This window comes from Macrobrachium rosenbergii, chromosome 11, assembly GCF_040412425.1.
Source record: "Macrobrachium rosenbergii isolate ZJJX-2024 chromosome 11, ASM4041242v1, whole genome shotgun sequence".
Taxonomy (NCBI): domain Eukaryota; kingdom Metazoa; phylum Arthropoda; class Malacostraca; order Decapoda; family Palaemonidae; genus Macrobrachium; species Macrobrachium rosenbergii.
The window spans coordinates 34,873,257-34,890,616 of NC_089751.1; the positions used below are offsets into that span (position 1 = coordinate 34,873,257).

The 17,360-nt window shown below is 37.6% G+C and overlaps 1 protein-coding gene and 1 long non-coding RNA gene across 5 annotated transcripts in view; one reads left to right on the plus strand and one right to left on the minus strand.

Annotated features, from left to right (window-relative positions):
* Window positions 1-5,563, plus strand: part of LOC136843321 (uncharacterized) — a 30,505-nt gene extending 24,942 nt beyond the window's left edge. Inside the window, exon 13 of the long non-coding RNA XR_010854525.1 lies at window positions 5,426-5,563. This is a non-coding gene — a long non-coding RNA (uncharacterized lncRNA). The remainder of the gene's footprint in view (window positions 1-5,425) is intronic.
* Window positions 1-17,360, minus strand: part of LOC136843320 (FAD-dependent oxidoreductase domain-containing protein 2-like) — a 217,614-nt gene that overhangs the window by 2,727 nt on the left and 197,527 nt on the right. For all 4 annotated transcript variants that reach the window (XM_067111594.1, XM_067111592.1, XM_067111591.1 and 1 more), the window contains 6 exons: window positions 16,400-16,514; window positions 15,079-15,239; window positions 10,948-11,062; window positions 8,709-8,872; window positions 5,415-5,580; window positions 5,029-5,267 (listed from right to left, as the gene is read on the minus strand). In XM_067111594.1, the coding sequence (XP_066967695.1) occupies window positions 5,029-5,267; window positions 5,415-5,580; window positions 8,709-8,872; window positions 10,948-11,062; window positions 15,079-15,239; window positions 16,400-16,514 (960 nt within the window). The remainder of the gene's footprint in view (window positions 1-5,028; window positions 5,268-5,414; window positions 5,581-8,708; window positions 8,873-10,947; window positions 11,063-15,078; window positions 15,240-16,399; window positions 16,515-17,360) is intronic.

The window sequence follows — 17,360 nt, forward strand, 5'->3', positions numbered from 1 at the left end:
CGAGATGACTGATGGATTGGGATCTGGAAGTAAGCATCTTTCAGGTCTATCGTCAGCATAAAGTCAGTCCTGATGGCTGCTAGAACTGTGTGGGATGTTTCCACTTTGAACCAAGGTCTTCCTGATGAAAAGGTTCAGGGAAGACAGGTTTATGACCAGTCTGCAAGCCCCCGATGCCTTTGCCATTAGAAAGATCCAGCTGTAGAAACTTGGAAACCGATCCTCCACAGCCCCTTTTTCAATCATTACCTAATTTCTCAGAGAGCCAGATCTTTCGGTGAGCTCTGAACGTATATTCTTTGATGGAATGGACAGTCGGAGAGGATGAGGAGGAAACTTGAAGCGGAGTAGATATCCTACTACCCAGGTCTCCACACCATGCTGTGCTGCCAAGTTGCCTAAAGGCTCACAAGGCACCCCCCCCCCCCACCAAAGGCAGTGAGTGGGCATAGGCACCCCCCCCTCTCGCATTTTCCTCCTCTAGCCCTGTCTCTGCCTCCTCTCCCAGCTCTGGTAGGATCGAGCTGAAAGGGATGCAGCCAAGTTGTCTTCTTCGCAGGAGCAGGTGAAGGCTGGTGGCCCATACAAGGATCCATCGTGGCTTGGGATCTCTTAGGCAAAGGGTAAGCGGCAGCCTGAGATCAAGGTCGAGTTACATTAGCACATGAACGACCAGATGACTTAATAACATCCTGGTGGACCAAATGGTCGTCATTATCCGCTCTTTGTTTGTCCATTGCAGCCTTGACTTGGTCCTTATGGAACCCTGAGTGACAAAGATCCCAGAATTTGTTCCATTCCTTAGTGCCAAAGTAGAATCGGCCTACAAATCTGGAGACCTTACGAGAGGCAGCATCTCTTCTCTTCAACAACCAATTAGCCCACATATTTGCTGTTAGGTGAGCCAGATACGAAATACTCTTGCCACCAGACTGCAACAGTCTAAGAAAGGTGGCACTCTCCTCACTGTTGATAGACATGGCGGAAGAAATCTTGCGAACTGTCGTTGACCACAGATTGAACCACGAGACCTACGTAAAAACGTATATGTCATGGAAGAGGAGGGAGCAACTTGAATGACCTGCTAGACTGAAGAGAGTTGTTCCGTCCAGAGATGAGAGAATTCACTTGGTTAAGGACACAGTCAGCATGGTTAGAACATGGCAACCCCAACAATGCCTTCGTTTCTTTCTTGGGCCCCACAAGGGCTTCAAGACCCAAAGAACAATCTGAACTGGCAGCCACAGTCTCTTCTGCTAATTCATTGTACCCATGAATGAGTTCCACAATTTATGCATACGTAGTTAATAGTTCTTGGTTGTCTGCATCGAGAGGGAGAGGACCTTCTACTTCCAGGCCACAAGATTCTCGATCTGGCCTGTCGACCGAATCAGCGGCATCCTGTGCATCACTGTTCACCATTGGAGCATAAGAATGGCCAGGGCGTAACACTTTGGGTAGATATTCTAATGAACGAGAAGGGACTCTGTCATGATAGCGGTCCTGCATGTGAGAATGAGAGCATGGACTGTGTTTTAAAGGAGAGGACAGCTGTTGTTGATTCCATGACCGTAAAGGACTTTCATTACGTGCAGAATGGTCATGGCCGCGCAAACAAGAATGTGGACTTCTTCTCCTAAAGGCCCACCTACCTGTCAGTGCCCACCTATGGTGCTGGAGCATGCAACTCAGCAGTTTCAAGGGATGGTAGTGAAGCATGGCAGAGACCATCGACCAGCAGTTTGCCTGTTCACACTGTAATGGCTCCCTTACATTCTCCCCTGTCCATATCTCTCATTACTGCTACCTTCATTTTCGCTTGCTGGTTTGTGTGTTACAGTGTACTGTTGTATTACAGTACAGCTGTTATTTAGTGACACACGCAACTTGGGTTCGTATATGTCATCAGTGCCAGCGCCTGACTTCTTGGATGTCATTATCATCTTCAATTCCTTATTGTATTGGCTATGCAAGGTATTCAGTTTTTTCTTGACAGTTTCAAGGGGGGGCATTTAGCATTGATTTCCTTCACTGACAAGTGTAGTTCACTATATGCTCTTGTTTTTAGATTTTTTTTTTCTTGCAGTTAGCACATTTTACCTGCCATAAGTAGGGATATTCCCTAATTTCTCAATTAGGTGTAATGTCAGGTTTCTTGTCCATTCAAAGGGTATTATCACAGTGAGCAGCGACATCCATCATTCACTGTGACTGGTCAGGTACTGGCGTGCAGTTATGCTAGATAACATGGGCCATTGTCAACCTTGTGGAAAAATACGGTACATCGTAGATACATATCAGATACATCCCAGGGATTTGCAGACCGTATGCTCCATAACTGTCAACATTCTACTAATTTCTCACTGCATAAGCCATATACCAGCACGTCTGGTATGGAGATTAACGGTCTAGTTCAATGCTGACGTTTCTGTGCTTCTGGTAACACTGCTGGGTATGTAGCACACAGGTCCCCATGCTCAAATATATAGCTTGCTCATGAATTGCCTTGGTCAGGGATAGTGCCTCAGTTGTTTGTGGCTACGCTATCATTTTCCACATACTTGCCATTACCATACTCCAAAACTACAGGTGCCCACTGATAGTGTAGACAGGCCTTAAGAGAGGAACGGTTCCGACCATAAGAATATTCCCTTGGGTATGATGTCGACTTCTTTTTGGTTGCCTTGTTGTTTTCTCAATGGGTGTGGTCTTAACCCTCATTTCTTGAGGGGGATGAGGAAAAGAAGGCAAGATGACTGCAACTTCTTGAGGAGCCCAATGGTAGATCTACACTTCATAGAGGAGACTTCTCGTGCAGAGTGCGTTGCCGCACAAGAATCAGGAACTGGGCGATGCTCATCAGTAGCTAAAGTACAAGATGTATGGCCGTGAACCTTGACAGACACATGGCCGTCTATAACGGCATGTAACCCTGGAGGGGCAGCTGGAGACGACCCAGGAACCAACTTGAGGCGACAATACCGCCATTATTAGCCGACTGAGAATCAACTGTAGGAGACAGATGGTTGGCCTTGCCCCCAAACAAAGCAGAAACGGAGCAGAATCCAAAGAGGGCCTGTGGATCTTCTTGCGAGGAGGGGCCACGAAGTCCTTCTTCCTCCAACACCTTCCTGCCATGGAACGAACAGATGACAAAGATGATGAATGAGAAAAAGAAGATGGAGATCTGTGATATCTCGTTTGATTTCTTCGTACTGGAGAGGCCGAACTTCTTCAGAAGTGCAGCTTCGACTCTCTCCACCAGGGCTTGAACAAAGGAGTTGTGAGGAGAAGAAATAGGAGGCTCAGAAACGGAAACCGATGGTAGGGGCATGGTCAATGAAGGTATGGTGTAGGCGGAGGATGTCGTGGCTGTAGAAACGCAGTAGAGTCACATACACCATAACTGTATAGACTGACATGGTGGCAGACACTGGGAGAAGGGAAGACAAGAGGTTGGACGGTAGGCCCCCAAGGCAGGGCTCCCTTGGTAGTCCTAATGAAGAACAGCACTTGGTTAGCTTCTCTGCATCCACCCCTGAAACAACAGTACAAGGGGGAGCTGCCTCCCTCATCATGTAGCAAGGGAAGAGGGAACTGATAATGAAGAAGTGGGTAATATATTCCTCCCAGGGGTGGTAATGCATGGCAATAAGCCTTGTGGATGGGCAAGTGGCCTTCTTGCAAGAAAACTTTTCAGGAATGGAAGAGCAACACAAGAAGAGGGTTTCTCAAATACCATGGGTGAATTCTCCATAGGGCAACTCCATATTCTGTCGGGGGAGGTGGCTTGACAAGGACCAAGATCTTGTCCAAAGAACCCAACTCTCAGACAAACTCAAGAGGAGAGGACTTCAGAGATAACCAAACCAAAAGTAGAGGAATCTAAAGGGATGGTCACAAAATCTCGAGCAGGACATGACACCTTTACAATTTCTTCTGAATGAAAAAAAACATAATATAAGACCAAGTACAGTAGGTGTTGAATAAACTGAGGTAAACACAGAAGATGAGATCGGGAAGACACAGGAAAAAAAGAAAGGGACATTAGGGTTATGCAAAACAATATTCATTGGCTGACAGGGTAATACAGTATGTAAAATTACGTTAAAATGAAAATTCACAAAAATTAACCAAAATTAGAGTGTTGCCATGTTTCAGAAAAAATGTAAAACAGAGCACTGAATGTATAACACATTGCAGTGAAGCTGAAGGACACTTTAATTCTGATGATAAATCAGTCAAAGGGATCCAAGGGAATGAAAACTAACCAAAAAACAGCAAATTAATCATGATATTAAAATCAAGAGATAGACATGTACACATTTATATAATAAAATCAAAGCAACAAAAATTACAAACTAATTTATAAAAACAAAATTAACAATGGAATATAATATTTAAATTAATAATGGCATTACTTGGAAGAACAATAATATGAATCCTCCAGTTGCATCAGGAAATAAACTTAAGCAAAAGGTCATATACTGTGGTCTGGGCATATATGCAGTTGGGAGGTCTTTCCCCCTTGAATGACATATGATAAATGGGGCTGTAGTAACAATTTCATAAAAGCAGATCACTGATTAGTGAGTCACAAAAATCATTTTAGTCCTTGGAAGTATAACAAGTTTATGTTATACAGAAATTGTAAAAAATAACATGCGATTGATTTTCCTTTCAATTATATCAAGATCGTTGCAAGTGTATGGTTGCTTCAAATTTAAAATATTACAGTCCTTGCCATTAGAGTGTACTGTAGATCTCCGTCATTTTGCTTTTAAAAAGGCACAACACATACATTGAATGCACAAGCTGAAGGATATTTATTCTGAACTGGAACACACCCTTGAATATCATATTGTTGCTAGTATCTTGCATGTAGTGAATGTTACACAAGTGATTTTAAACTAATATACTATACTGTTGAAAATCTAGATTTTACATGTAATGAATGATATAAAGTAGCTTTAACTAATGTAATACTCTGTATACGTAGGTTTTATTTCAGGGGGGCCCGTATCTTACCAGTAGGTAGCTTTTTATAGTAGTAAAAGACTGGATGCAGAAAATTTGATCTGTGGGCTTCAAGTGGGTCACCAGTAGCTCGATCAGCCCTAAAAGTATCTTTGTCAGGTCCGGAAAAATCTGGCCCATATTCCATGAGAACTACTATAACCTCTCCAGCTTCACGACCTGTTAGCTCTTCTAGTCTTGCTAGCAAATGAATTGGAAACTCTTTGAGCAGTTCAAATCTTCTACCATTTCTGCAAATGAAAAGGACTGTTACACATCATTATAGTAACAAAAATAGTATTTTAGACTAAAATTACAGTAATTATACAGAATGTGATACTACTATGGCTTAAAGTATATAAACAGGATAAATTTGTCACAGTGGATAAACTACTTACTCTTTTAACAGGACAAAATCAGCTAATACACCAAACATTTGGTAGGGTCCAGAAGCTTCATTAATCCTACGAACAAGAATATTAAGGAGGTCACGTGTTGAATGAGAAGTTACTGGCCATCGCTGACCTTCGTGACGCCACTCAAGAAGGCGGTGTAATGCTTGTGCTGGAAATTATGAAGGAACAATTACCCTTACAGCTAACATTTAAGCTTACAGTATTACATTTTTAGAGTCATTCAGGAATCAACTGTTAAGGTAAGCTGTAGTCTGTTTGCCTCTGCAGCTATAGTAATAAGTGATTTTGATCAACTAAAAGGTACTTGTGGATATTTAAATAAATTTCTTGTATAATCATGAAATGGTATTATTACCTATGATATCCTAAAATGGAAGTACATACACAGATACATTGATACAACGGTTATGATAATTGAAAAAGTTAAACATCCCTTACTGAACACCAAGGCTTAGTTTCCTTAGGAGAAAAGGGACCTGAAACAATACAGTGTATTCAAGGGAAAATTTGCTATATTGCTACAAAAGGAAAATTAGGACCTTCATCAAACTCTTCATGCTCTAAGATCAAATTTCCCTGAATACTCATTTTGCTATTTTCTAGCTTTTCCAGGTGTTTGACAACTTTGCTAAAAAGCTGTTTATTAAATTAGCAAAATAATAGCCTTTTTCTCACCATTTTCATGTATCTCTCAAACTTACCATTGTTTGAATTTTCACTTTTAATTCATGATGATATGCCAGCTCTGTCAGTCAAGAAATATGACTCACTGGTTTGGCTGGACGACTTGTGTGTACAATAATAATCATATCCTACTGAGTTTTTTAATTTAATTATATTCTAGTTCCACCATGATTACCTATCCAACTCCAGATTTTTATCTGCCAACTATGGAGATATTCTCCATGTCTACAGCATGTATTCACAACCCTCATATGGGTTACCATTATTTTCTTTACTGAAAATCAAAGTGTACATAGGATTTCCATATGTATAAAAATCACCACTTAAGACAAGAAAACAGGGAAGAAATATATACAGTATATAAATTAACAAGTAAAAACATTCACTTACAAAACCAATAAAAAATATGGTGCCTAAATAATCTGAATGGAAATCAAAGAGAATCAAGGGGCTTGGAGGAGGGAAAAACAAAATATAGGATTGTTGGGTTTTGTATGAAAAATTGGTTTTATGCTGTAAAACCTGAGTACGGCAACCCTATACTGTACAGGTATAGTGACACAACTGCATTTTTGGTGGGAGTTGGAGAAGTTTGAGCCCAAAGTTGTTCACAAGTGACTGAAGGATCCAGAACACTTCAGGCCTACGTTGGGACTGTCAAAAGACTCTTGGGACTGTATCGAGTCAAGAGACTCTTGGGACTGTATCGAGTCAAGAGACTCTTGGGACTGTATCGAGTCAAGAGACTACTGGGACTGTATTGAGTCAAGAGACTGCTGGGACTGTATTGAGTTAGGTGACTACTGGGACTGTATTGAGTTAAGAGACTACTGGGACTGTACTGAGTCAAGAAACTATTGGGGCTGTATTGAGTCAAGAGACCACAAGGACAGTATAAGTCAAGAGATTACTGGGCTATGAGTCAAGAGACTGTTGCAAATAATTCCAAAGATTACTTTATGCAGTGCTAAAACTTAGCGAGTAATGCAATGCATTTGTATTTCATAGTTCATATATGTATGGGCTTATTTTTATGTGAAATATTGGTGTTCATAACCAAAATGTGAAATATTGGTGCTAATAATATGCACATTATATTCAAAAGCCAAATTAGTAATGTGGGTTCTAATCTCATGAAATGTTGTCTTACCCATCCCACCTCGTTCTCTGATGCACTACTGTAAGCATGAAAGGTGACCTGTCTTGAGCATAAATATACAATATTCCTGGAGACTTTTGTTGGTTAGCAGATAAGAAAAAAGCATGTTGTCACCTCTAAGGTACGACAAATGAGCAGATAAGAAAAAAGCATGTTGTCGCCTCTAAGGTACGACAAATGGCTCTCACAAGACAAGCAGATTGTCCTTATTGCTTGTGGCTGACAACAATGCAGGGATAGCAAATGCTGAAGTTGTGCAGTCTTTGCCAAAAAGTCTAAGAGTACAAATTGCAGATTAACAACTCAAACCCACAGATTAACAACCTCCAGCATGTATGATTCTGCCAAACACTGCATACAGCCCAGTGACTCATCTCAAAACAACATAAAGGCTAGAAAAAACACTGGCCTCAACATGAGAGCCTTCCAAAGAGGCTCTTATGGTACAATGGAATGACTTCTGAGGACCAGGGCAAGATCCAACTTAGGAGTACCTCCTCCTCCCATTATCAAATCTACCTCAAGTTAACAGAAGAGCGCATGCCTGGAAGAGAGCAGACCAATATTCCTTAATTGTGGAGACTGACTACTTCTGACAATGAAGGAATATAAAAATAGTACACTATGTATTACCAGAAAAATGGAAGAGTCGATCAGTTCGACAATGCCTGCCTCAATCAAAGAACTGACTGCTTAGATAGAAAAAAGGTTGTTGGTCAAGTTTCACAGCATTGAACAATAGCCATGGAAGTACTTTGAAAAAATGTAGTGAGGCTAAATAATCTTTAATTACTGTGGTCCTTGAAAACTTGTGAAAAAGGCTGGTTGACGGGCTCCTTCAAAGTTGGAAGACTACATTTGTCTACAAACATTATCATAGGTCTGCAAACCACCCTTGTTGCAATTAAAGGAGAGCAATCAGTTCACCATAGTGTGGCTCAAAGTCCTGAACTTGAAAGGTGGGAAGCATCCATTTTTAGGTTGTATCATGAATGCAGCATCAGGTCCAGCTTCCCTTGGAACAAACTCAAAGAAGCATCTCCTTCAATGGAAATGACAAAACAAGAAAAACATGAACTCTAATGAAAGCACAAAATTACTTCAAACCAGTTTTATGTTTGATAATATTTCAATTCCATTTCCCTTTATCATACCTGTATTAAATTTTGTCAAAGGCTGTTGTTAAATTTTTATGGACGGGGGAGTGGGTTATAACTGCATTCCCCGTAGGGATTGAAGGGAGTTAGCTGTACATAAGACCAAAGAATAAAATCTTCACAAAAAATTTTTCCAGCAATAACATATCACCTACGTATGTGGAAGTAATGAGATTCTGCTGTAATTGACTGAGTAACAAAGGTTCCTTAATGGAAATCAATAACCCTGTACAACACACTTTAGCTTTACTCAAAACCTTGTGACAATCATCTCACCTGAATAACGGAATCCATGGATAAAACCTCCAGCTGATTTCCTGTAGTCCAGAGAATGTGTTGAAGTTCCTGCAAAGTATAATCCAGTAACATTCTGGGCTTCATATGTATGCTTAATTCCTGGATATTTCTTCTTTTTTGTTGAATGGGCTGGCAGAGCTGAGCTGAAAGCAGAGGCACCAATAATTGTACTATGCTGACATATATGGCAAATATTTGACATATTTTAGCTTCAAAGTTTCAGCTGGAACTAGAAAGATTGAGCTACTCAAGATCTGTTTGGCTGTGTAATAATCTGAAGCTTGATATACTGTACACAGTTTTTCTTGTAAAATCTTTTCAAAATATTTGACTCTTGTCAAAGCAATGTGTATGATGAGATATTTCATCAAGGAAACAGAAATCCATTTATTGGCAATTGAGACAGCAAAATTTTATTACTCTCCAGAAGGTTATTCAGAGGTGCCAAATGTTATTATTTTACATGTTTTACCTTATAATGAAAATGTTAAAAATCAATGGGTGATATATCTTTGAAGTAAAACAGCACCAGTCCTGATATACCCTGGAGCCATGTTTATAGGAGGTTTCTCATTTTAAGAATTTCATCTATTCATGGGTTCTCAAGAAAATTAAACTTGTTAATGGGGATATCTGCTGATAAGTGTTACAAAACTACTTTCTCTGGTATTTACTACAGCCTAATAAATAAATAATGAATGCAACATGAGACAACAGTTGAAGCATATGGTTATAATGGGTTTCTGTTTGAGATACCCTAAAATGAGCAAATGAATAATTTAGAAGAGGTTTACAGTAATTAATTACATTTAGCAACACAAAACTGTCTTAGTTCAAGTTTCAAAGAATAAATGCATTAAAAATGTATGTACATACAATGGAATAGTTTCTTAAGGTTAGTGTGGATTGGACAAGGTTAAAAGGATAAATGCATTAAAAATTGAAGTAGGTGCAATGGGACAGTTACTTAAGTGTTGGTAGTGTGGACTGGACATTTTAATAGTTCTTGTACTGAATAGCTTGGATTCCTTACATCCACGCTGGACTTAAAATATTTGGGAAGTGAGATTGTGTATAAAAGAAACAGTAAAGTCTGGATGATTATCTGTATACCAGAGCTGAATAATTAGCCATTTAAAATACAGTACTCTGAAATCTCAATTAAAAAATAGCTTGATAATATGAAAAATAATGCACTTCCTGTATTTGGACATGAAAAGCCTTTATACATCGTCAGCATAGGATAATGAATAATTAAAGAAGTTTTTGTGGTCTTCACACCTAAATTGCAATTCAGGCGTATTTATAATTGATGGGCTTGTGATGGAAGTCAGTTTTTATAATTCTAATTTTTTCATAAAAAGCCATCTATCATATACAGTACAGGGTAGCAAGTTCTCTCCTTGCAGCTTCACTGACCTTACAGCCTCATTTCCAGACTACAGTGAGAAATGAAGAAGATAAATGACATACTAAAGAATCCAGATGGCACACACATCTTCAGACTAATATTCTTCTTCCATGACTGGAGATATTCGAACAGCACAAATGTGGCCAAATATATGAATTATATAGACTGTATGAGAAACTATGTAATAAATGTAATTAATTACTCCTTGCTATTTCCTATTTTCTAATTATGTATTGTTTATACACCATGTACATCTTGTTATGTTTGCACAGTTTAACTACAGTAAACCCCCCATATTCGTGTTCTCACGATTCGCAGACTCCTGTATTCGCGGATTTCTCTGTGGAACGTATCTACCCATTATTCTCGGATAATTCGCCCAGTCGCGGTATTTTTCACTGAGAAATATTCACTAATTACTGTATTTTCATATCATTTTCATGACTAAATGCACTTTTTGTGATAAAACTATTAAAATATTCAGGTGTAAGCATTTTTAGAGGGTTTTTCTTATGTTTAAACTATCAAAATAGGTAGTTCTAAGTGTTTTTAGAAGGGTTTAGGTATTCGTGGATTTTAGCTATTCGCAGGGGTTGCAGTACGCATCCCCTGTGAATACGGGGGGTTAACTGTATAGTAATAATTTTGGACTATATATATATACTGTACTGGAGATTCTCAGTTATCTACATACTAATAAAAGTCACTGCTTTCAGAAACATAGTAGGCACAATATGAAAAATGGCATCTGTATATTATTTATTTTCACTCTTGCAAAAACATCCCAAGAAATATAAAACTCCTTACCTATTGAATATTGAGAAGTCAAATTTGAAACCCAGGCAGCGTATGACATAATCATACCCTTCTCTTAAAGAAAAGTTATCAAAGTCATTTTCAGTGCTCACTTCTTCTCCAAGCTCTATTGGAAAGAAAAAACATATATATAAATCTTATAATTCTAACAAAATACCAGCAATTACACCAAATCTTAAGTTTATTTCATGCAAAGGATGAAACTTGAAATTTTGTGTTCATTGATCAAAATGAAATTTATTTTGTTATTTAGAATAATAACAAGAGACAAAGGGTTTTCCAAATGGCAGCCTCAAAGGAATCTGCCTTTTTCAGCCTTCCATCAAATTTTAACAGAGGTGGCATGCAAAACACTTAAAGTTGAAAATGTGCACATAATATTTATACTCAAAGCCTCTGTTTTTGTCGGAGAACTCTGTACAATCGGTTAAGATTGTTGAAAATATCCCATCAGAGAAGTTATTAATTTTGTGAAAATATGAGCAACATAGGGGCCCTTCAAAGTCATTTGTTTATAAATTCTCTTATATAACAAAACAAGCCTTCATTCTACAAATTATATGAAGCTTGTGTAAATGCTGAAATATGTTGTATCCCTGTCCAAGCTATATGGAGCAACTTCCATAAAGGTGCCACCCAAGGAGACACTTTGGAAAAAAAAAAGTTGTCAATGGCTACTTTATCAATTTAGCCAGTTATAAAATTTTTTTAACTGCAATTCATAAAGTAAAATTTACAGTTTATTATTAACGATAAACCTCATACGAGCAGAGCTATGAGAGTCAAGTGTTTTCATTTGGTGGGAGGTTAAACTATATGGAATATTATGGGAGGTTAAACTATAGGGAATATTGGAGTATAAAATTTAGGACAAAGGCCAAGCACTGAGACCTATGAGGTCATTTAGAGCTGAAAATAATTTTGAAACCATTGTAAAATTTAGGACAAAGGCCATGCACTAGGACCCATCAGGTCATTTAATGCTGAAAATAATACTGAAACAAGTTAAGCAGAGGTGGAAAGTAAGTTGGAAGAAAGAGAATATAAACTGAAGTATAATACAAGGAATCAGAGGTTGCAGCTAGGGTCTGAAGAGACACTGCAAAGAATGCAAGGACTTTAAGTAATGCCTACAGTGCACTACTGCACTACCCCTGTATGGGGTAGGTTAAACTATATAATAATAATAGTATGTACTGTATAGAGCATTTTTAGTGAAAACAAAAATAGATGACTTGATTTGTGTTAATATGCTTTTAAAAAGATACACAAAGTTGAAGAAATACCAAATTCCATGTTGGAAGTAAGCACTGGATCATTTACTTTCTTGGTTTCTTGAGCCTCACACTGACTTGCTGCAGACTAAACCAGGCTCCCAAGGAATTTTGCAACACTGACTTGCTACAGACTAAACCAGGTCCCAAGGTCTTTTGAAAGTAAAAGTACTGTGTTTGTAGCTTTTTTCCTCATTCATGCAGGTATGCATGAAGAGACGGGGTGAAGGCCTTTGCTCTCCTTTGACATCAATTACCTCTCCAGCCATGATAGGCATTCTTTAGTATTACAGCCCTCTAAGCCATGTGTTATTTGATAAGATATACAGTAATGCCTTTACCTCAATCAAGAAGGTAATCTATGTTGAGCAGGTATGCAGATTTCAAAATAGTTCTCCACAGATGGACAGACAGGTGCCACTTAAATCTTAGAATACTCATAAATGTCTGGCTTACTTTTGGGATGTGACCATTCCAAGGCAAAATATTATTCATTTAAAATCCCTAATTGGCATGTTGTAAGATTATATTAAATCATGAAATAATTGAAAAATTTGTAGAAGAAGATAAAAATAAAGTTAGAAATATTTTCACTAAAAAATTGCGTCGAAAAAAAATTGTCACCTGCCCTATTCAAAGAAACTATTATAATTAAGACAGCCAGGATCGAATTACACAAGATTAAGATTCTACATTAGCTTCCTGAAATGGCTAAGATCAGATGGATAAAGTTTTGACCCTTGAGGAAAATCACTAGAGACTAAAAAAGCTTGGATTTGTAGGAAGTGACAATAGCTTGAATCAATTTAGGTGGGACAAACTGAGCTGCTGAACCATGTATTGTCTAGAGATCTTCCTAGGATACAATTACCAAATGAGCCCACAGCATTACGAGATACAGAATGTCTTATTTGTACACAAGAGACTCTGTTATCAACAGTAAAATTAAGATGTCTGTATTATAAGCCCACTGTGTGTTCTTGGAAAGAACTAATAATGTGAGACATAGAAGCTAGTAACCCTAAAAAGTCTAACTCAAAGGATGCCATAATGATGAAAGAGTGGACGACAGGTGAAGAGAATAATGATGCAAGTCATTCGAAAATGTTAATTACAGCAGGTAATACCTGTCCACTGCGACTACAGATTCTAACAAATATAAATCTAGCCACCTGTGAATCGTGTACTGAGGTATAAACTTGCAAAGGTTATCTGACACCTCCACGTGCCTGGCATTGAAATGCAGTTAAGACAATATTCCATTTAAAAATTGTAGAAGTAGAGGGAGCACTAATTTAGTTGACACATTTACTTTACCTTACTTCACCATGCTAACATTATCACATTCCCTCACGATAAAAATGATTTGCCCCCAAGATAACTTGCCTGATCCAGTATGAAATCAAATTCCTTAGCTATTTTGACACATCCTGTAGAAAGGAACTGTCTGGACATACCTCCTTTGGAGATCTTAATCTTTTAAAAATAAAACCAATCACAGGTGGTCCTCTTCATGTTTGGCATGGGCTGAAAGAGATGGATTGGCAAAAAGATACAGTGGACTGGTTCTGGCCACTTGGGGTTTGTGTCTTTGACACACAGTCAGTGCAATGACAAACCTACAGAATTCCAATCTTTGGTATGAGCCACCTTACTGGAGAATGCATGAAGTTTACTGACCCTTCCTGAAAATGCAAAAGCCAGCAGAAAGACCGACTAAAATCTGAGACTCAAAATAGAAACCTGATCCAACAGTTAATAAAGAGATTTAGCAGGGATATTTTAAAAATAACTAAGATTCCAGTTTGGAGGCATGAACTTTTGCAGAAAGTGCTGACACTCTTAGGTTGTAATGAAAAGCCCATTATACAGTCCATTAAGCTTGAAGACTTGAGAAAGAGCAGACCTGTAACCTTTAACACCTAACCTGATACCTTAAGATAAACTCAGATATGAGGGAAATAGCACCACTGAATGATTCAAACCCCTCTCTCACTTCACCAGTCACAGAACTGGTTCCACTTTTCTTAGGAAGTGGCTGATTGTTGAAGCTCTGCATGACTTAAGAGTTAGCTTCTGTTGTTTCTTACAGAAAATTCTCTACTTATGATGCTTAACTGTTAAACTACCATATATGAATATCCACAACCGATTTATATTTAGGCAGCCAAGTCAAGCACTGGGGCACTTCCAACCATTCAGCACTTAATACAGCAAGATAAAGAGATCCAGAGAATAAAGGAGATGAAGTATACATGCATCAGGGCATCTATAGTTCAGGTGGAACGAGAATCATAAGCCATTGCATGTAAAGGTTCCTCAGCAGGGTCCTCCCTGTGGCTGACAGCTTAGTTTTAATTTGCGTGCATGTTATACTTTTCCTTAAAGGAGACTGATGTATGAAAAATATATCTGAAAATTCTTACACAAATAAGGATGAATATGTACTAACAACCATATTTACCATTAAATTGACTAAAGACCATATTTACCATTAAATCATTATAAACCTATCACTGCACACATACATATCTTCCAAGGTACTGAGACAAATAGGAGTCTGACAGTTTCAGATGGAACTGATATTATATTAAAAATTCAAATACTGTTTATATTATCTGGATCAGGCTAAATATATTTTCACCTCTTACTTAAGAACAAATACTGATTCAGTGGTCCTGTTTGAGTAATTTATGATTTATAACAATAATTACGTGTAACAAACATATCAAGGATTTTAGTGTACTATACACATACCTAATGGCAGAAATATGATGCAATGTCATGTTTAACTAATTTATAATAACAATAGTTGTGTAACATGGCAGAAGTTTGTGTATTCACATACCTCTCTTTGCGCTGATTTGTTTAAGGGAATCTGAATCCCATGGAAACTGTACATAGATACGGTCATTACGTCGTTCCAACACCATGTCCTCAACAGCTGCTTCCAGGAGACCATCCAAAGATTTAAGCTGATATGTATCGAGTAAACCATTATTGATAGCTCTGGAGAAAAAAATTTGCACATTCATATTACTGTACAAGCCAGAATACTACTAACATTTGCCAAGCAATCTTTCCAAACATGATAAAATGAAAGCAAGAGAAGAGTACTACAGTAGTAAAATACATTTTAGATAACTACCATACATTCATGAATAAATAGCCCAACAATTCAAGATACCAATGAAGTCTGGAAAACTGAAGACCATCACCATCCATAGAAAGATACCATGTTGTACAGTAAAGTTAAGAAATGATGGATAAGATTCCAGTGAAACTACTAAAATGAAGAATGAGGTACCTAAGCATAAAATTTATCAATACAGTACTCTAAATCAGATTGCATGCATTATCATTATACAGGCAGTCCTCAGTTTATGACGGGGGTTCCGTTTTTACGCTGTGTCATAAACCAAAAAATCATTGAACATCCTAAGAAAACCTTACTTTTAATGCTTTGGGTGTATTGAAAACGACGTAAACTGCATTTTTATTGAGTTTTTCATCAAAAAACCTCCAAATTTTGATTATTCTGCCATTTTGGAGCCAGAACATTCGTCGTAAACCGGGAAATAATTTCTGATGAATATATTTGAAAAGTGTCGTAACCTCAGAATGTCGTAAGCCGGATCCGTCGTAAACCGGGGACTGCCAGTAATTATATTTATCAAAAACACTAACCACTTTCCACGAGGCAAAATACCAAGATATTACCATTTTACTCCCTTTCCCTATAAAATCTTACTCCCGTTCCCTATAAAATCTTAATATTAAAACAATTTTACTCCCTTTCCCTATAAAATCTTAATATTAAAACAAACTTTGAAATTTGTCATTACGAAAAAAATTCCTTAACTATTTACATTTCATATATCTATGTAACTTATTAGGTATAAATGCTTAATCACAGAGTTTTTAAACTGAAAAATATTTATGCTTGGCATTTCATTCTTTGTTACCACTCAAACAGTGAATCCGAGTACTTTCGCAATACAAACAATGCTTTTCATACTCAGGCAATTGAAAACATGATACATACAGCACTATAAAACAAAAGAATAATTATTAAGAGTTTAGAAGGCAAAGCATTTAAAAAATTATTGTCTTCAAATTAGTTTCATATCTTCTATCCCATGAATCAGCATTAGCAAAAGTTTTAGTACCTTAGATCACCAACATAGTGAGTATTCCAAGAGAGACGAGCTCGAGATCGTGAAACCATGTGTACCATGTTTGTTCTTCCATAGATAGCATCTGCAGTTTCAAAAGCAGCATTACCTGCAACAATGAAATAAATGCAAGGTCAGAAGTATTAGTCTCCTCACATCTGTGAAAAAACTATTTACATGGTCTGCAAGTGATACACAAGAAGGTAACATCGCAGCAACAATAAAAAATATTTACAGATAAATAACACAAAAACTACATTTAGTAAATTTTAAGGTACGTTAGTTTGATTACTGGAGACTCTCAAGGCAATTTTAAAAGATACTTTGAGTATGTGTCTTCAGCAACTCCAGAGGATTTCTGAAGCCTTTAAGAGTTTATTCTAAACAATTTTCACATTAACTACTTGGGTGTTCCCTAAAACTCTCCAAGACTCATACTTGTATATGCATTCCATTAATTTAAAAACATTCTTAAGTTCAACAGTCTTTTGTCTGACATACAGAAGGTAATCCCACTCAGTGCGTCACCTGTATCCTGTATGCCCAATCACTTCCCTCACTTTTCATTAACCTACGTACCATTAAATGCTATGTTCACTTTTCTCCTATTGTGTTTCCTTCACAGCATTAATGCTATTGCAATTATTGTTACTAATAGTTTTTCTTCATCTAATCATCACTTCAATCTTTTCCACATCTGAGCACTCAGAGATAAGAGTAATTCCACATTTATCAAGAACTGATCAGTCACCAGTATTTTCTTTTTGAATACTGTAGCCAGCTTCATAAGGTGCAATCAACTGAGTATAGTACTGAAATGCTTAATCATTCTAAAAATGACTTCTTTAGCTGTGTTTTAGTCTTTTAACCATTGGTTCACACTTTTTCATCATCTGATGCTGATTTTGGTGAATGTTTTATAGGTTTAATCTTAAAATAACTAGGTTAAGGAGCT